This window comes from Urocampus carinirostris, chromosome 12, assembly GCF_059441175.1.
Source record: "Urocampus carinirostris isolate Australia breed hairy pipefish chromosome 12, RoL_Ucar_1.0, whole genome shotgun sequence".
Taxonomy (NCBI): Eukaryota; Metazoa; Chordata; class Actinopteri; order Syngnathiformes; family Syngnathidae; genus Urocampus; species Urocampus carinirostris.
The window spans coordinates 40,851,735-40,871,760 of NC_142360.1; the positions used below are offsets into that span (position 1 = coordinate 40,851,735).

At 40.8% G+C, this 20,026-nt stretch overlaps 1 protein-coding gene across 1 annotated transcript in view; it reads right to left on the reverse strand.

Annotated features, from left to right (window-relative positions):
- Positions 1-2,120: 2,120 nt before the first annotated feature.
- Positions 2,121-20,026, reverse strand: part of faah (fatty acid amide hydrolase) — a 29,666-nt gene continuing 11,760 nt past the window's right edge. Inside the window, exons 4-15 of the mRNA XM_088350309.1 lie at positions 19,277-19,410; positions 18,998-19,204; positions 16,830-16,870; positions 14,303-14,427; positions 12,266-12,391; positions 10,350-10,444; positions 9,024-9,123; positions 7,540-7,583; positions 7,426-7,465; positions 6,154-6,262; positions 5,938-6,083; positions 2,121-3,494 (exon numbers count right to left, since the gene is read on the reverse strand). Of these exons, the coding sequence (XP_088206435.1) occupies positions 3,369-3,494; positions 5,938-6,083; positions 6,154-6,262; positions 7,426-7,465; positions 7,540-7,583; positions 9,024-9,123; positions 10,350-10,444; positions 12,266-12,391; positions 14,303-14,427; positions 16,830-16,870; positions 18,998-19,204; positions 19,277-19,410 (1,293 nt within the window). The 3' untranslated portion in view covers positions 2,121-3,368. The remainder of the gene's footprint in view (positions 3,495-5,937; positions 6,084-6,153; positions 6,263-7,425; positions 7,466-7,539; positions 7,584-9,023; positions 9,124-10,349; positions 10,445-12,265; positions 12,392-14,302; positions 14,428-16,829; positions 16,871-18,997; positions 19,205-19,276; positions 19,411-20,026) is intronic.

Here is a 20,026-nt window from a genome sequence, read left to right on the forward strand (position 1 = left end):
AGAGGTCTGTTTAAAGCGCAGAGAGCATCGTGAAGAACGAGGAACACACCAGGCAGGTCCGAGATACTGTTGTGGAGAGGTTTGAAGCTGGATCTGGATACAAAAAGATTTCCCAAGCTTTAATCATCACAAGGGGCAATAATATTGAAATGGAAGTAGTATCAGACCCCTGCAAATCGACCAAGATCGGGCCGTCCCCCTAAAACTTTCAGCTCATACAAGGAGAAAACTAATCAGAGGTGCAGCCAAGAGGCCCATGATCACTCTGGATGAACTGCAGAGGTCTACAGATGAGGTGGGAGAATCGGTCCATAGGACAACAATCAGCCGTATTCTGCAGAAATCTGGCCTTTATGGAAGAGTGGCAAGAAGGAAGCCATTTCTTAAAGCTATCCATAAAAAGTCTTGTTTAAAGTTTGCCACCGGTCACCTGGGAGACACACCAAACATGTGGAAGAAGGTGCTCTGGTCAGAGGAGACCAAAATCCAACTTTTTGGCAACAATGCAAGACGTTATGTTAGGCGTAGAAGCAGCACAGCTCATCACCTTCAACGCACCATCCCGACCGTCAAACATAGTGGTGGCGGCATCATGGTTTGGGCCTGCTCTTCTTCAGCAGGGACAGGGAAGATGGTTCAAATTGATGGGAAGATGGATGGAGCCAAATACAGGACCCTTCTGGAAGAAAACCTGACAGAGTCCTCAAAAGAGCTGAGGCTGGGATGGAAATTTGTCTTCCAACAAGACAAATGATCTGAAACATAAAGCAAAAGCTACAATGGAAAAATATCAAGGTTTTCGAAAGGCCATGTCCAGACCTCAATCCAATTGAGAATCTGTGGAAAGAACTGAAAACCGCTGTTCCATCCAACCTCAATGAGCTCGAGCTGTTTTGCGAGGAGGAATGGGCCAAAATATCAGTTTCTCCATGTGGATAGAGACAGCTGTCATCGCAGCAAAAGGTGGCTCTACAAAGTATTAACTCGATGGGGCTGAATCATTTTGCACACCCACTTTTTCATTTTTTATTTGTTAAAAAAGTTGAAAATATCCAATAAAGTGTGTTCCACTTATTGTTGATGCTTCACAAGAAATTCCAGTTTTATATCTTGAAGTCTGAAATGTGGCAAAAGCTCACAAAGGGGGCCGAATAGTTTTGCAAGCCACTGTACGTGCTAAGCCTCTAAGTTCTAAACTCCCGGGCTGCAAAAGAGGGCCCGCTCCAGCCAATTGACGCAACAGTCATCGAACCCGGGTATGGACGGAGAGAGCGCTGACACTTTACCACTAGACGGTGGCAGAGATGAACTACGCAAACGCATTCAAGCTTATCTGGTGATGGCGCTATATTGACTGAGGGTGCCGGAAACAGGGATTTGCATACTGCGTTCCGTTCTGATATGTGTGTGGGGTCTAAAAGGTAGGCCACTGACGTGTGGGAGAGCTATGAAAATTGGCTAACTGTAGAAGAAAATTCAGGCAAAGACTTGTTTAGTTTTTAAACAACTACAGCTGGAGGGAGTGGGGGGAGGGGTGGAAAATTAACTCACTCTTGGCTCGCTGGTCACACTCCCTCTGGGTCCACTCCCTGTCTGCCTCTGTGTTTTATTGAAATCACAAGACATGGAAAAGTACTGGTATGTTGAGACAAAGACAAAAGACCACCCCCTGGTAAAGTACCAACACCTTTAAACAAAGACAGGAAGACTAAGAGACGCCAAAAGGAACATCAAACTGATTAGAAGTACACACCTTGAGCAAATACGTTTAAGCCTACTTTACAATGTGAAACAGTCAAAATTTCATTGGCGCTGATGTTGTCGTTTTCTTCGTTCTCTAAAATTCGTCGGTGAAGAACGCACTAGGCGTAAAGTCGGGCGGTAACGAGATATGCTAAAATAGCTCAACGGAGTTCACTCGTACCCCTGGTGGTTAATATTGGCATTTCAGCAAACTCGATGGATCGTCGGACATCCTTCTACTGTCTGAATTTGTTTGGTAAACTAGAATCTAGAATGACTGTATGCAATACCCATTTCGTCCACCGTGTTCCGGGGTTCTCACATTTCTGTCCCAAATTGGGCGCGGCTTATAGTTGGGAAAATACGGTATCCAGTCATGACTTCAATGCAATTTATTCATCTATTGATGCATTTGGTCATTTCTTTATTCGGCTGTGTTTTTTGTCACGTGAAGGTGTTATTTAAATGAGAGGGTGAGTCTCAAACTATATGAAAGTTAAAAAAGGACAGTAAGTAGGGTTTCTCCCACTAGATGTCGCCGTATTCGGAAAGGACCAAAATATTACTTTTGAAAAGGAGAGAAAGAAGAAAACGAGAATGCAAAGATAAAAGAAATAAAACTGAAAAGAAGAAAAATAGAGCAGAAAAAAAGAAAAAAGACAAAAAACACACAACAGAGTAAAATTTAAGAAGAAAGGAAGAGAACATTAAAAAAAGAAGGAAGACAAAAAGTAAAACTCGTGAAAAAAAGGAAATTAAAAAAGAAGGAAGGAAAAAAACTGAAATTAAAAAAGGGAAAGAAAAAAGAGGAAAAAAGGAATGAAACAAGAGAAGAAAATACTAAAAGTAAATATTGGGGAAAAAAAAGAAAAATTAAAACAAAGTAAAACTCAAGAAAAAAAGAAAAGAAAAAAGAAAGAAAAGAGAGGAAAAAAATGAAAAAGACAAGAAAACACACATCAAAGAGTAAAATAGAAGAAAAAAGGAAAAGAAGAATCAAAATAGAAGGAAGAAAAAAGTGAAATAAAAAAAAAGGAAAAAAGGGATGAAACAAGAGAAGAGAAAAATGAAAAAAAATAGGACAAAAAGTAAATCTTGAGGGAAAAAAAGGAAACAAAAATAAAAAGGAGAATTAAAACAAAGTGCAACTCAAGAAAAAAGGTGAGAAAATGAAAAAAGAGAAGAAAAAATGAAAGATAAGTAGGATAAAACAAGAAAGAGAAAAATGGAAAAAATAGGAATTTCCTTTTTCTTTCTTTTTCTCCATCTTTCCATTTTCACTTTCATTTTCCCATTTTCCTTTTCGTCCTCCCTCTTATTTCTTCTTCGCTATTTGGAAAATCCAGAAGAAAAAGGCTACTTTTTGCTTCCTTTCGGTATCTGTAGTTTGTAGTCTTCCTCGGTTGCACTCCACACGACAGCGACATCTAGTGGACCAATATAAAACACTGTCCCTTTAAGAAAAGGGCGGCATGTTTTTGTGGAAAAGCCAATTTGGCTGAATCGTAGCTTCAGCGGCCCCAGACTCAATGGGGTCGGGGACCCCTGCAGTGGAGTGAGATTCAGTAGTCCAATTTCCACACTGTCCCTTTAAGTGTCCACTAGAGGGAGCTCTACTTGAGGCCTCACTGGATGGGGTTCCGTCCGACCAGCTCCTCCACTTCCTTCATGAAGCGAAGACACAACTCGTCCTGCCAGGGGGGGGCCACGCACTGGACGGCCATGGGGAGACCCTGGCCCCCCGATATCGCCTGCGCACAAAAAACACCTTAGCCGTCTCCGCCTGCTGGCTGAGAAAAGGATTGCATCTTGTTTGGTTTCCTTCCTCGATCTCCGACCGAACTTTCGAAAATGGCTATCTAAATGCCTTAAAAAGGCAGCTTGATAGTTAGCTAGAAAGCTAAACGGGGGAAAAAAAAAACTAAAAGGGGGCTAGCTAGATAGCTAAACGAGTAAAAAGACAGTTAAGCTAAAATTTAGCTTTATAACGAGCTAAAAAGATTAAATGTTAGCTTGATAGCGTGCCAGAAATGTAAAAAGCTAGCTAGACAGCTTGCTAAATAGCTAAAAACGTAGCGTGATAACTAGCAAAACAAAAATGTGAGCTTGATAGCATGCAAAAAAAATCCAGCTTACATAGTTTTCTAAACAGCTAAAAAGGTGGCTTGATATTTAGCTAGAAACGCTAAACGGGAAAAATAATAACTAAAAAGGAGCTAGCTAGATAGCTAAACGAGTAAAAAGACAGTTAAAAAAAGCTAACTCGCTACTTAGGTAGAAACTATCTAAAATTTAGCTTGATAACTAGCTAAAAAGATTAAACGTTAGCTTGATAGCGTGCAAGAAATGTAAAAAGCTAGCTAGACAGCTTGCTAAATAGCTAAAAAATAGCTAAATAACTAGCAAAACAAAAAAGATAAAATGTGAGCTTGATAGCATGTAAAAAATCTAGCTTACATAGTTTTCTAAACAGCTAAAAAGGTGGCTTGATCGCTAGCTAGAAAGCTAAACGGGAAAAAATAACTAAAAGGGAGCTAGCTAGATAGCTAAACGAATAAAAAGTCATCGAATCGTCAGAAAGAAAGTTAAAAAAGAAAGCTACCTAGCTACTTAGGTAGAAACGAGGCTAAAATTTAGCTTGATAACTAGCTAAAAAGATTAAATGTTATCTTGATAGCATGCAAGAAATGTAAAAAGCTAGCTAGACAGCTTGCTAAATAGCTAAAAAATAGCCTGATAACTATCAAAACAAAAAAGCTAAAATGTTAGCCAAAAAAATCTAGCTTACATACATTTTCTAAACAGCTAAAAAGGTGGTTTGATAGTTAGCTAGAAAGCTGAAATAAGACTAAAAGGAACCTAGCTAGGTAGTTAATGAGTAAAAAGTCATGGAATCATCAGAAAGAAAGTAAAAGAAAAAAGCTTGCTAGCTACTTAGGCAAGACGAGGCTAAAATCTAGCTTGATAAGTAGCTAAAAAGATTAGCAAGAAATGTAAAAAGCTAGCTAGACATCTTGCTAAATAGCTAAAAAGGTAGCTTGATAACTATCAAAAGAGAAAAGGTCAAATGTGAGCTTGATAGCATGCAAACAATGTAAAAATCTAGCTTACATAGTTTTCTAAAAAGCGGCTTGATAGTTAGCTAAAAAGGTAAACAGCTAAAGGAGAGCTAGAATCAAAGCTAGACAGTTAGCTAAAAAGGAGGCCAAATTTGAAAAAGTTCAAATTTTAGCCAGATAGCATACAAACAAATGTAAAAATGGCATATGGACCGCATTTATATAGCGCATTAGGGATTCAGTGTCTTGGCCAAGAACACTTCCACATATAACACGGAGGAGCCGGGATTCGAACCTGCCACCTCTTGATCCCAAGACGAGCGCTCTACCTCCTGAGCTTTTAGTTTTTAATAATGGGATTCCATATCTGTGTATTATTTCTTATTGCGGCGTCCATTGCGGCCTGCTCAACCTGGAAGGGGGATGACCTTGGGTTTTGAGTTTTAGATCAGGGGGTGCTGTCTACATAGTCTGTGGTCTGTACAGCCCTTTCAGACTCCTTGTGATTAAGGGTGTCACAAGTAGACATGACTTGACATGTTTTTGAGTTTTTGCCCTCCTGTCGGTTTTAGATCAGGGGATGGTGTCTACATAGTCTGTAGTTTGCAATAATCTCTGGTCTGTGCAGCCCTTTGAGGTTCCTTGTGATTAAGGGTGTCACAAACATAGATGACTTAACTTGACCTGTTTTGAGATTTTCCTTGCCTTCATGTCGATTTTAGATCAGGGAATGGTGTCTACATAGTCTGTAGTTTGCAATAGTCTGTGGTCTGTGCAGCCCTTTGAGACTCTTTGTGATTAAGGACCAAACAAATAAACAGGACTTGACAAGTTTTTAAGTTTTCCTTGCCCTCATGCATGTTCTAGATCAGGGGATGCTGTCTATATAGTCTGTGGTCTGTGCAGCCCTTTGAGGCTTCTAGTGATTAAGGGCCAAACAAAGAAACAGGACTTGATTCGAGTCATTGAGGTGCAATTTCATTTTGATGAAAATGATTTTTTTGGGTGACTAATGAGTGAGATTTTCTCAGGAGCTATAAATAAGCTCCTATCCGATAACGTAAACGCGTACAGGAAGGAGTCGGGATCGGACGGGAAGAATTCGTACGGTGAGGCGCCTTTAAGGAAGCGTTACCCGTTTCAGAAGTCTGTCCCACAGGTCCCGGTGAAGACCTCGGTACCGACCGAGTTCCTCTTCGTCCTGGGCGGTCACCACGGAGACGGGGACCACGCCGGCGGGGAAGTTGAGCAGGTTGTAGATGGCCGTGTAAGCCAGAGGAACTGGACGCAGAAGACATCTGGGATGAGACGGAACCGGGCCGAAAACCTACCGTTCGGGACGCCGGCGTACAGCTCAGCCTGCCGCAGTAGGAGAAGTTGAAGGCGGGTCCGAACATGGGGTACAGCAGCACGTCCATGTCGCGCCGGCGCCATTCGGCCAGGGTCTCGTTCGTGTAGTCCTGAACCAGAACAGAAGGAACGGCTTTTACCATGAGTTGTTTCCCCGCTTCGTTTTGGGGGTTTTATTTACCTTTCGGGACGCCCCTAGTCATTGTTTTTGGTTTTATTTACCTTTCAGGACGTCCCTGGTCGAGCTTTTTGGTTTTATTTACCTTTCAGAACGTCCCTAGTAGTGCTTTTTGGTTTTATTTACCTTTTAGGATGTCCCTCGACATGCTTCTTTTTGTTTTATTTACCTTCCAGGACGTCCCTGGTCGAGCTTTTTGGTTTTATTTACCTTTCAGGACACCCCTAGTCATTCTTTTGGTTTTATTTACCTTTCAGGACGTCCCTGGTCTAGCTTTTTTGTTTTATCTACCTTTCAGGACGTCCTTAGTCATTCTTTTTGTTTAGTTTTTTACTTTTCAGAACTTCCCTGGTCGAGCTTTTTGGTTTTATTTACCTTTCAGGACGTCCCTGGTCTAGCTTTTTTGGTTTTATTTACCTTTCAGGATGTCCCTCGAAATGCTTTTGGGGTATTACTTACCTTTCAGGATGTCCCTAGACATGCTCTCGATTTGAATAATCTTTCAGGACGTCCCTCGTCGTGCATTTTGGGTTTTCTTTATTTTTCTTTTTTGGTTTTATCCGTTCCCTCACATCAGTGACTTTTCAGCTATCGGCTCAATTTCAGTACCCAGAAATGGAGAAGGAGATCTTGGAGTAGTTTGAAGCCAAAATAGATACGGAGTCCCTCAACCAAGCGTCGATTCACAAGCTCTGGGGATTGCACGAGCCGAGAAAGATGTAAAGGGTGAACCGCTTCCGCAGGTTGGTGTACTCGTTTTCTTCGATTCTTTTATGATGTGGCTATTGTCAAGTTTCAGGGGGTAGGCTTCTATGAGAGTATATAGATAGTTACTTCCAGAGTAATGCTATTATTCTTTCACTACAATGTTAAAACAAGAATTGGACTATGAATTGTCTTCATTTCAAAGGGTTCCAAAAGTGGAGTAAAATGCTTTTCTCGCTTCAAAGACTCTTATCACCTCGTGAACCGCTCAACCATTCACCAGAGAAGAGAAGCTTTGACCGCGAAGCATCTCCTCATGAGAAAATAGCGGCGTCGCTCGTCTCTCTTACTTTGTGTTTTATTCGGAGACGGAAGGTAATAGAGTCGTACCTGCACGGCAGTGTGCTGATCCCAGAGCTCTGTAATGGATCTGGAAGATCGGCAGAGAAAGGAGAATGGCTGCGGTTTGTCCTTTTTAGCCCCAAAAATCTTGGAAATTCTCACCCGACTCCGGTAATGCCTTCGAGGAGCCAGGAACCGCGTGGAGACTGCAGACAAATGAAAGTTGGATGGGAAAAGAGAAAACTCCTTATTTTCAATGTTGGAGGAGAATATCATTTAAGGATGGGGGGGATCTAAAAAAGACATTGAAGTTTATATGTAATAAAAAAAGTTAAGGTTCAAATAGAAAAAGTTTCAGAGTGATGATTAGACATGATGTTGACAAAACCAGGCAATTGAAGCCGTATTTCTCTCTCTTTCTTTCTTCTTTTTCTGTCCTTTTTCCCTCTTTGTTTCTCTTTATCTCCTCTCTTTCTCTTATTCAAGCCTTCTTTTTTCTATCTCTCATTTGATCTTGTGCTTTCATCTCTTTTTTACTCTCTCCTTATGTCTTTCTTTTTATCCTTTTCTTGATATAACTATTTTTCTCTTTCTCTCTGTCAGTCTTTCTCACTTTCTTTCCCTCTCTTTCTCACTCTTTGTGAATCTTTTTTACTCTCTTTCTCACTGTCTCTCTCTTTCTATCTCATTCTATCTTTCTCAGTTTCTTCCATGCTCACTTTCTTTCTCTCTCTCTCTCTCTCACTTTAAGTTCTCTCGTTCTTTCCCCTCTTTTCTGTCTATCTCTTCATCTCTCTCTCTCACTTTTTCTTCCTAAATTTTTTTCTCTTCCTTTTTCCCGCCTCCTTTCTCTTTTTCTCTTCACCTTTTTTATCCTTGTCTGTGTATTGTGGTCTCTCTATTGTGCTTTCCTCCATCTTTCCGTGTCTCTCTCTCTCTGTTTCTTTCTTTTTTCTCTCTCTCTCACTCTTCCTCCCTTGCTCTTGCTCTCTCCCTTTCTTTATCCCTTCCTCTCTCTGTCTTTATCTCTCCCCAGTTATTTCTCTCCCTCTCCCTGTCTTTATCCCTTCCTAGTTATCTCTTTCCCTCTCTCTGTCTTTATCTCTCTTTATCTCTCTCTCTCTCTCTTTCACCATTTCACTCTGTTTCTTTCTTTCTTTCTCTCTCTCTCACTCTTCCTCCCTTGCTCTTGCTCTCTCCCTTTCTTTATCCCTCCCTCTCTCTGTCTTAATCTCTCCCCAGTTATTTCTCTCCCTTTCCCTGTCTTTATCTCTTCCTAGCTATCGCTCTCGCTCTCCCTGTCTTTATCTCTCTCTAACTATCTCTCTTTCCCTCTCTCTGTCTCTCTCTCTCTCTCTACCTTTTTTATCCTTCTCTGTGTATCATGGTCTCTCTATTGTGCTTTCTCCATCTCTCCGTGGTTCTCTCTCTCTCTTTTTCTCTCCCTCTTTCTATTTCATCTTCTAGTCTTGCCCCTGTGAGATTGTTTTTTTCCGTTGGCCCTCAGCTAAAATGAGTTGGACACCCCTGGCCTACTCCCTTCGATCACATGTTTGTACAGCCGTTTTGTGAGTTTGTTTTTTGTACTGTGCCTCAAGAAAAAGCCGCAAAGAAAGAAAGGGGCCTCGGTGGGCCAACGGACTCACCAGAGGTCTCATCAGGAAGACGAGGGCCTTCTTCAGCCAGTTGGGGACACAAAGAGCAAAGACTTGCTGCCGTAGCGATGGATCGAGCGGGGAACCTTTTCTAAAAAGTAGGAAACGGAAAAGCTTACAGTGAGGGGAACGGGAATTTTTGCCGGGACAGGAATTCCTTTGCTGTATGGCGGTTGACTTATTGCCATTTTTCATGGTGCCTCATGCCTTCTACATTCCTGTTAGCTAAACAGAGGAAGATGCTTTAGATGGCCAACACACTCGGACCTCTCCACCTGCTAAACCTGCTATTTGGCGCTCCCTAGTGGCTCCCTGGGGCTTTTCCCAACATGTTTGATCATGAAAAAAGTTTCAGGAAGACACAAAGGGAGGTGAAATATATTTATATACATTATATACAATAATACTATGAAGATTCTAGTATGGAACTATTTCAAAATTCACCTGCAGAAGTACTATTCAAATACAACTACAGTAATACTACAGAAACTACTATGGGAATAATAGAAAAATACTACTGTAGAAAAACTACAAAATGAAAGTAAATAAAAGTAATATAAAACTAATACTACAAAAAATACATTTTATATATATATATATATATATATATATATATATATATATATGTGTGTGTATATATACACTAAAAATATTCTATGAAAATATTATAAAAAAACTACAGTAATACTACCAATTATGACTACAGAAATACTTCAAAACTGATCCTATGGAAATACTACATAAATACTACTAAAGAAATACTCCAAAACAAAGGTAAAGTAATATTCTAAAAGAAATAAAGAAATACTACAAAAATACAACTAAAATAATTCTAGATAGAGTACACAAATTTACTACAGAATAAAAGTAGACTAATATTTTAAAAATACTACAGAAATACTAGAAAGATTCTGCTATGGAAATACTACAAACATAAAAGCACAGCAATACTACAAAATGATGACTACAAAAGTACTACAAAAATACAAAAAAAAAAACTACAGTGATACTACAGCAGTATTGTACTGCAAACTTATACGCCAAAAATACAGCTACAGTAATACTACAGATATATTACAAAAATTGTACTAGACAAATACTGCAGAAATACTAGGATGCAGTGCTAGGAATGAAATGGACTGAACCATTTCAAAGCAGTGGAATATTTCTGTTTCTATGTAGCATATTTCATGATAGTTAAATCTATCTTAGAGTTATTAAAAAAAAAAAAACAATAATTTTTGAGGGGTGCTTGAATTTAGCCCCCCCCCCCCAAAAAAACTGGGCAGGTGATGCCCATGGAACAAACAGACTCACAATTTTCGAAGCAGCGTGGCCCCCGCGTCTGCAAAGATCCCTTTGGTGGCGAGCATGACGGCGTCCGTCAACCTCGGAGGACTGTACGGCACCACCTACAGGATGAGGACAACATATTCAAAGGGCTGGGGCTGCACCAACGCATCGATACGAACGTGAGTTTTGAACCACAGAGTACGATAAATCCGTGCAAATTTCATGGTGACGCTTGGAGTTGTAGTACCACTTTGCTCTGGCAGAGGGGGCCAAGACCGTTTTGATCCTTTTCAAACAAAATGGGCACGAATGTTTCAAATATCTAGTGTTTGATTCATCAAGGGAACAGAATGTGCTGTAGAAGTACAGCTAAAAAAAAAAATCAGAAAATAAGTTGAAAGGAAAATTATTAATAATGAGGGACGAATTCTTAAGTATATTTTACATATGGGAACGTTTTTCATATTTAAAGATTTCACCGAGAAAAGTGGGTTTACATTTATGATATATTTCTTTTGTGGATAGACAAAAATGCAGCACATAAAATGAAATGTATTGTTCTTTCTTTTTATTGTATAAGTCAAAAAATAATATATATATATATATATATATATATATATATATATATATATTATAATATCTATGTAGCTTACATGTTTACAGGTGTGTATATTTCTATTTTTTTCTTGTTTATTGTCTAGTGAATTTGACAAACACTTGTTTTTTTTATTACAGAATATTCTGTTGAATTGCACTCTTTTCCTATCCTATTAGATATAGATTGACAGATATATGTCTAGATGATAGATGTCTAGATAGATGTCTAGATAGATGTCTAGATGTCTAGATAGATGTCTAGATAGATAGATGTCTAGACAGATAGATGTGTAGATAGATGTATAGATAGATAGTTGTCTAGATAGATAGATAGAGATAGATAGATGTCTAGATAGATAGAGGGATAGATAGATGTCTAGATATCTAGATAGATAGATGTCTAGATAGATGGATGTCTGGATAGATAGAGATAGATAAACAGATAGTCTAGTTAGATAGATGTCTTGATAGATAGATGTCTAGATAGATATATGTCTAGATACATATATGGATAGATGTGTAGATAGATAGATGTCTAGATAGATAGATGTCTAGAGAGATAGATAGATATCTAGATAGATGTCTAGATGTCTAGATACATAGATGGATAGATGTGTAGATAGATGTCTAGCTAGATAGTTGTCTAGATCGATAGATAGATAAATATATGTCTAGATAGTTAGATAGATGTCTAGATAGATAGATAGATGTGTGGATAGATAGATAGATGTCTAGATAGATATATGTCTAGATAGATAGATGTCTAGATAGATAGATGTCTAAATAGGTAGATGTTTAGATAGATGGATACTTTATTCATCCCCGTAGGGAAATTCACACTTCCAGCAGGATCCTTGTGTTGATTATTAACAAATCAACAGGATGGCCTCGGGGTACTGTGTTGTCGTTTAGCAACAGCGGAGTGGATGAGGTCACACGCTAGTCCAAAAGTTGGACGTCCCTGCGGCAGATGGAAATCTTTGTGCCCAGGGTTACATCACCTCCTGCAAAAGCCTCCTCTCCGCTTCCCGCAGGCTTTTTTGTCTGTCTGCCCTAACAGCGCCGAAGCTGGGTAGCTCCACGTTAGTATCCCGGATGCTAGCCAAGTTTCCTAAAACACAACAAACTGCACTCCCTGTACGCTTTGATGTTTTTCACAGCCAGTTGGTCGGTTTTATTTGGTACCGTTGTAACGGCGCTAGCCACTTAGCCTTAGCTCCACGATAGGGCCCCCCCATCACGCCGGCACCAGAATCGAATAAAGTGAAGTAAAAGGATTCACGGATCGTGAAAATAACGGTAATGGGTGAAGCGGAATCTATTTAGTCTTGGGTTTGACTCACAGTGTGTCCCGCCTCCTCCAACAAAGTCCTGACTCCCCTCAGGCTTCGGATCACGCTCGGCGTCGGCAGGTTGATGCCGTCGCTTTCCAGGTAGCCGATCCGGAGAGGCTTCCTGCTCTCGTACGTCTGAAAGGATTCAAGAGCGAGTGTCAGACGGCCCGTCGCGGGTTTGAATCCCGCCCTTCGGACCGCACTGAGAGAAGCGCCGGAGGAAAATGAGCCGCGCTTTGAAATGTTACCGCTTGATAAGTCATGCCAGCCAAGCACCGTTCCTGAAGCCACTGTAGTAATATTTCACTCTCTCTCGATCTGTTTCTCCATCTCTTTCCTTTTTCTCCTCTTTTTTTATCACCATTTCCTTTTTCTCTCTATTCTCTCTCCTTCTCCTTTTCACTCTTTTTCTAAACCCTCTTCCTTTTACTTTTCTTCTTCTTTCTTTCTTCATTTTCTCCTCTTTTTATCACCATTTCCTTTTTCTCTCTATTCTCTCTCCTTCTTTTCACTCTCTTTCTTTCTCTCTTCCTTTTTCTTTCCTTCTTTCTTTCTTCCTTTTCTCCTCTTTCTACCATTCTTTCATGTTTCTCTCTATTCTTTCTCCTTCTCCTTTTCACTTTCTTTCTCTTTATCTGTTTTACATCCTTCTTGCTCTCTTTCCTTTTTTTCCCTCTATCTTATCACTCTTTTATTTTTATCTCTCCTTCTCCTTTTCACCCTCTCTTTCTCTCTTCCTTTTTTCTTCGCGTCTTCTATCTTTCTTTCTTTTCTCCTCTTTTTTATCACACTTTCATTTTTCTCTCTATTCTCTCTCCTTCTTTTCACTCTCTCTTTCGCTCTTCCTTTTTCTTTTCTTCTTCTTTCTTTCGTCCTTTTCTCCTCTTTCAATCATTCTTTCATGTTTCTCTCTATTCTTTCTCCTTCTCCTTTTCACTTTCTTTCTCTTCATCTGTTTCTCCATCCTTCTTGCTCTCTTTCCTTTTTTTCCTCTATCTTATCACTCTTTTATTTTTATCTCTCCTTCTACTTTTCACCCTCTCTTTCTCTCTTCCTTTTTTCTTCGCGTCTTCTATCTTTCTTTTCTCCTCTTTTTATCACTCTTTCATGTTTCTCTCTATTCTTTCTCCTTCTACTTTTCACCCTCTCTTTCTCTCTTCCTTTTTTCTTCGCGTCTTCTATCTTTCTTTTCTCCTCTTTCTATCATTCTTTCATGTTTCTCTCTATTCTTTCTCCTTCTCCTTTTCACTTTCTTTCTCTTCATCTGTTTCTCCATCCTTCTTGCTCTCTTTCCTTTTTTTCCTCTATCTTATCACTCTTTTATTTTTATCTCTCCTTCTACTTTTCACCCTCTCTTTCTCTCTTCCTTTTTTCTTCGCGTCTTCTATCTTTCTTTTCTCCTCTTTTTATCACTCTTTCATTTTTCTCTCTATTCTCTCTCCTTTTCACTCTTTCTTTCTCTCTTCCTTCTTTTCTTTCTTTTTCTCCTCTTTTTTATCACTCTTTCATTTTTCTCTCTATTCTCTCTCCTCCTTTTCACTCCTTCTCTCTTCCTTTTTTCTTTTCTTCTTTATTTCTTCATTTTCTCTTTTTATCACTCTTTCATTTTTATCTCTATTCTCTTTCCTTTTCACCCTTTCTTTCTCTCTTCCTTTTTTCTTTTCTCCTTCTTTCTTTCTTTCTTCCTTCTTTCTTTTTGTACCCTCTTTTTCTCTCTCCCATTTTCTATTTCGCTTCCCTTCTTTTTTCTCACTTTCTCTCTGCCTTCCTCACTCCGTCTTTCCCTCTCCTCTTTTCATGCTTATTCTTCTCTCTTTCACTTTGTTTTTTTCTCTTCTCTAAATCTATGGTTCCATCAATGTGCTCGTCTTGCCACGTTTCAGATGCCAAAAAATAAAGAGCAAGGTACTAGTGAGACTCACAAGTTAACCAAATGTATGAGTCCCTTCAAATTCTCCTGTTTCTAAAATCGAGTGCGGCTTGTACAAAGACACAACAGAGTTTGGTTCTTAAAATTGAGCAAGCGACAATGAGGCTAGGACTCACCTCCGTATTAAAAGGGATGGGCGGGAGAGTGGGGTCCAGTTTGAACATGTGATCGCAGAGCAGCGCCTGCATACACAAAGCCAGGCTGTCCACGTCCTTGGCCATGGGGCCGGCAGATGACGACACTGTTTACACCAGAAAAATATGCAATTCGCTGCTTGCAGTTAGGTTCTGACATACATCCGACCACCAGAGGGCCCCAACCTGGGTTTGAACTGGACACAGGTATGTCCCATTATCACACACCTGTGCCCAGTTATCCCGAACCTGTTAAAAAGGACATTTTGATCCGCAAATCATTATCATTTCATTCCGCCGCAGTGCCAAGTTTGTTTGTTACTTTGTTACTTTGCCCGTTGCCGTTTCCATTTCCAGTTTTGATCTTCCTTTCTTATTTGAACTTTGTCAGGTTTTTTTGTAGACATGTCATTTGTTCCGTGCCCCTTTGTTCAGTTGTTACTTTGGTCCAAGTTTTGTTCAAAATCATTGTTTTGAGCACCTCTCGTTCCCAGTTCCCGCCTCCCCCACATGGGTCCATCACCCCCCAAAGCCTAACAATTGCATTCAAATGACTGATTACAGCAAAATGATGTCTCCGCTTTGAATGCTAAACATTGAAAAATACAGTTCACACATTAAGATGGGGGAGAACGAGAAATGTACTTTCTGGCGTGTGTGTGTGTATGTGAATGTAGTGCAAAAGAGATCGCATAGGATGCCAGGTCGTTATTTTGACTATTATCGTTTTGACCACGATGTACTATTGACTTCATCGTCGACCAGACGGCTGAAATGGAAGCCCTACGTAACTATGTCAATTAGAGGGACAAGTACAGAACATTACGCAAATTTATCTCTTCTTTTAGCAACTTCAAACACCGTCATCCGATCCTGGTAGTCTCAGATATACCCAAAGAGGCATGATTAGGTCAAGCGTCACTGGTCCGTATAAAAAAGGAGCTGATCGATAGCTCGTCCTCTTTTCTTCTGCCCGGCCGGTTGGTCTCTCACAACGGCCGCGCCAAGAGGATGGTTTCAGATTTAACACCATGTTTGCTGGTTCTTGGAAATGAGATGTTTTTTTTTCTGTCCCCAAATCGACCAGCATTATAACGGGAATCTTTCTTTTTGTGCTAGTAACTTTCAGCGGTCGAAAACTGCCATAATCTCCGGCACTTTCCCCTCGCCTTTTTTTCCTATCGTTAATTCTCTGTGTTAATAAATTGCGTGTGATGTTTCAATCGGCCTTATTCATTGAATCCATTTTCTTGGGTTTAGTCATTCATATCAGAACTCAAAGAACTCAAAGTAAGTTACTTTTTTCATCAGTGTAGGAAATTCTAGCATCCTTCAGAGAAAAAAAGATTTATGGTGGCGCACAAGCAACACCTAGAGGCAAATTTGTCTGCCAATTGCATTAAAGAATAAATACATTTCAATTGTAAAGATTTTCAAAATTAAAGCTAGAAGAATCCCTAAACATTATTTTACTCGTGCTGAGGTTTTGAGTTTTTCCTTGCCCCCATGTTGCGTTCCCACCAGGGATATTGACATTGCAACCTGTGCAGTCCTTCTTTTGTACTGTGCCTAAAGAAAAAGCTGCATTTTGTAATAAGGGCGTCACAAATAAATGGGACTTGACTTGTCACTATCGGCCAATGACGTTTCTGTTCTTTGATATCCGCACTCTTTAGAGCAGATCTGTTTTCCTGACCTAAGAGATTTAATAAAAAGAAAGAGTTCACGGTGAAGGATTTTATACATTTTACTATAAAGGATTTTATACGATTAAATACAAGTTACATTTATCAAGTGCAATGAAGATTTTCACTGAGTGGGCTTCAGGTTATGGCTGGGGAATTTGATAACAGGACTCTGACGAAGGACGTCAGGCATTGTCTTGATAAGCGCTCTGCTGTTATGAGTTTTTCAGACATCGAGGCGAGGGGGTGTACCCTACGTGGGGGCTTTCCTGGCACGCCCATGAGAGGAGCCGGCACACCAGCTTGCGGAAAAAACGTCGTGAGAGAAAGAAAGGCAGAAGATCGAGAGAGGAGGCTGGACAGAGACTCGAGCGACACTAATTCGGCTAATTCGAGGGAGTTCACTTAGTTAAATGATTTAAGAAATTAAATCTGCCCCCATCGAGAAATGAGCGCGCATTGTTAGACGAATGTAGGTTGTGTTTGGTTCATGGAGTCAGATAACTCATTTGAACAATTTGGTAAACGCTACATTTTGATATTAAATTCCTAACAAGGGTTAGGGCTATCAAACCCTTGGATGCAGGGCCTACCCGTACCTACACCCTTTCATGAGTGGGGTCGTTTTGGTCAGGGAATATAAATTTTGTTCGAGAAAAGATGTGCAACTCTTGATCCAAATTTGAGCAAATAACGATCCATCGGGTATGTTGGTGCGCCGTTACGTCCGAAAATCCGGAAGACGACCAAAGGACATTCAATAGGTCCAGGAAACCCTAACACGATCCACACGTATGGACGGAGGACACCACACCGTTACTCACCTGATCGTTGCCCAGGAGAGACGCCTGCCAACCCTCGTTTGCTAAAGCACAAAACGAGACATTTTGAGCAAGTTTAACTGCGACGGTGCCTTGCAAAAGTATTGCCCCCACCTAGAACATACTGGCATATTTCAGGTTTCGAATTTATGGATTGAAAAAACTCAAAATTATTTCTTAGGAATCGACAACATGTGAGACACCATCGTGAAAAGAAACCAAACGTAGCTCCGTCCATCCTCCCATCAACTCTATCTTCCTGTTCCCTGATGAAGACAAGCAACCCCAGAGCTTGATGCTGCCACCACCATGTTTGACAGTGCAGATGGTGTTTTCAGGGTGTTACTATTATGCCAAATTCAGCCCGAAGAGTTGAATCACGGTCTCATCTGACCACAGCATCTTGTTCCACATGTTTTTGTGTCTCCCATGTGGCTTCTTGCAAATGCCAAAAGAGCCTTTTTATGGTATTCTTTTATAAAGGGCTTTTTGGGCCACTTTTCCATGAAGGGCAGATTCGTGCAAAGTATGACTAATAGTTATCTTATGCTCAAACTGTTCCGCCTCAGCTGTGTATGCTTGTAAGTCATCCGATGCGATCACGGACCTATTGGTTGCTTCTCTGATTAGTTTTCTCCTTGTTTGGGCCGAACGTTTAAAGGGACAGCAAGGTCTGGGTAGTTTTGAAGTGGTTTCATGCTCTTTCTAGTTTGATATCATCGCTCGCACGGTGCTCCCGAAGATGTCAAAATGTTGCGAAATGTTTGTATCCCATTCCTGCTTTCCCACAACTTTATTCCGGACCCGGCTGGTGTGTTCTTTGGTCTTCATCGTACTGTCTGTTCTCCAGTGTCTCTCTTCACAGACCTCTGCATGACACTCAGGCTGTCATTGTTAGTCATTTAGGTCAAAATCATCAGGTCTGGAGTCAGTTGGCTGAACCGAGAGAAAATATTCTTGAATCGGTTTTCATTTTTTTTCATCGTAAAGTAAGTAAGTAGGTAAGTAGGTAAGTAGGTAGTTAGGTAGGTAAGTAGGTAAGTAAGTAAGTAGGTAAGTAGGTAAGTAGGTAAGTAAGTAGGTAAATAAGTAGGTCGGTAAGTAGGTGGGTAAGTAGGTGAGTAAGTAAGTAAGTAGGTAGGTAAGTAGGTGGGTATGTAGGTGGGTAAGTAGGTAAGTAAGTAAGTAGGTAAATAAGTAGGTAAATAAGTAGGTAAGTAAGTAGGTGGGTAAGTAAGTAAGTAAGTAGGTAAGAAGGTAGGTAGGTAGGTAAGTAAGTAGGTAAGAAGGTAGGTAGGTAGGTAGGTAAGTAAGTAAGTAGGTCAGTAAGTAAGTAGGTAGGTAAGTAGGTGGGTAAGTAGGTAAGCAAGTAGGTGGGTAAGTAAGTAAGTAGGTAGGTAATTAAGTAAGTAGGTAAGTAAGTAGGTGGGTAAGTAGGTAGGTAAGTAAGTAGGTAGGTAGGTCAGTAAGTAAGTAGGTAGGTAAGTAGGTGGGTAAGTAGGTGGGTAAGTAGGTAAGCAAGTAGGTGGGTAAGTAAGTAAGTAGGTAGGTAATTAAGTAAGTAGGTAAGTAAGTAGGTGGGTAAGTAGGTAGGTAAGTAAGTAGGTAGGTAGGTCAGTAAGTAAGTAGGTAGGTAAGTAGGTGGGTAAGTAGGTGGGTAAGTAGGTAAGCAAGTAGGTGGGTAAGTAAGTAAGTAGGTAGGTAATTAAGTAAGTAGGTAAGTAAGTAGGTGGGTAAGTAGGTAGGTAAGTAAGTAGGTAGGTAGGTAAGTAGGTAGGTAGGTAAGTAGGTAAGTAAGTAAGTAAGTAAGTAAGTAGGTCGGTAGGTAAGTAAGTAAGTAAGTAAGTAGGTCGGTAAGTAGGTGGGTATGTAGGTGGGTAAGTAGGTGGGTAAGTAAGTAAGTAGGTAGGTAATTAAGTAAGTAGGTAAGTAAGTAAGTAAGTAGGTAGGTGCGTAGGTGGGTAAGTAAGTAAGTAAGTAGGTAGGTAAGTGGGTAAATAGGTAGGTAATTAAGTATGTAAGTAAGTTTTCTCTTCACGATGGTGCCTTACATGTTGTAGATTCTTCGAAAAATGTTGTTTTTTTTACCTTAGCTAGCTTGAAACTTGGCAACATGGCAGAAGGTTCTGGGAGGACCGACACTTTGGCCAAACGTCGCTAAACCGAAAGACCTCAATCGTCCGGCGGTGGGTTTGAACCCGCAGATGCCGCAGAAGGCGGCCGGGATCCGGACGCTGCCCCCGATATCGGTGCCGATGCCCAGGACGGATCCGCCGGCCCCGATGAGAGCGCCTTCGCCGCCGGAGGAACCGCCGCTGGTTTTCCGGAGGTTTCGCGGGTTCCTCGTCTGACCGTAGACCGGGTTACTGCAGTCGTAACTTTCGGGGGACGCGGGGAAAAGTCAAAAACCGGACGAAGGGGGATTGTTCTTTGTCTTGAGGAAGGATTACCTCAGCATGGATTGGGACACGTTGGTTTTCACAAAGGGAATGGCGCCTTGTCTCTTCAAGACCTCCACGATCACGGAGTCCTCCGCGGCCGGACGGTCGAGGTAGGAGACCATGCCGCAAGAGGAATCGTAATTCTGGAGGAAATCAAGAAAGACGTGACCGTGGTGAGAACCACCAGGAAAAGTATGTGTGTGTCTGTGTGCGGAGTCCAACTTTGGAACAATTTACAAGACCAGATCAAACAACGTCCAACGATTCACGTCTTCAAATTTAAATACAAAAAACCGAGACAAGAAAATGGGATGAGTGATGCGAGAGATTGGGAATAGTGCGTTTAGAACACAGGTGTCGAAGAGGCGGCCCGCGGGCCAGATCAGGTCCGCTAAGGGGTTGAATCCGGCCCGCCAGACAACACTCAGAGAAGCGCAAGAGAAAAACAAGCTGCAGGTTGAAATATGTCCACTTGATGTTGCTAAAGAAAGTTGCCTCTCACAAGGACACTGTACTTGTATTTATTTTTTTCTCTCTCTCTCTCTCTCCCTCATTTCCATCCCTTTTCTCCCACTCTCTGTCTCTCTCTTTTTCTCTTCCTTTGTTGCTCTTTGTCTCTTTCTCTCTCTGTGTCTTTTTAAGTTCTTTTGCTCTAACTTCCTTTTTTCCTTTTCTCTCTTTTCTCTTACTCTCTTCCTACCCTTCGCGCTTTCTTTTCTCTTTTCTCTCCTTCTGTCTTTCTATTTCTCTTTGGATTTC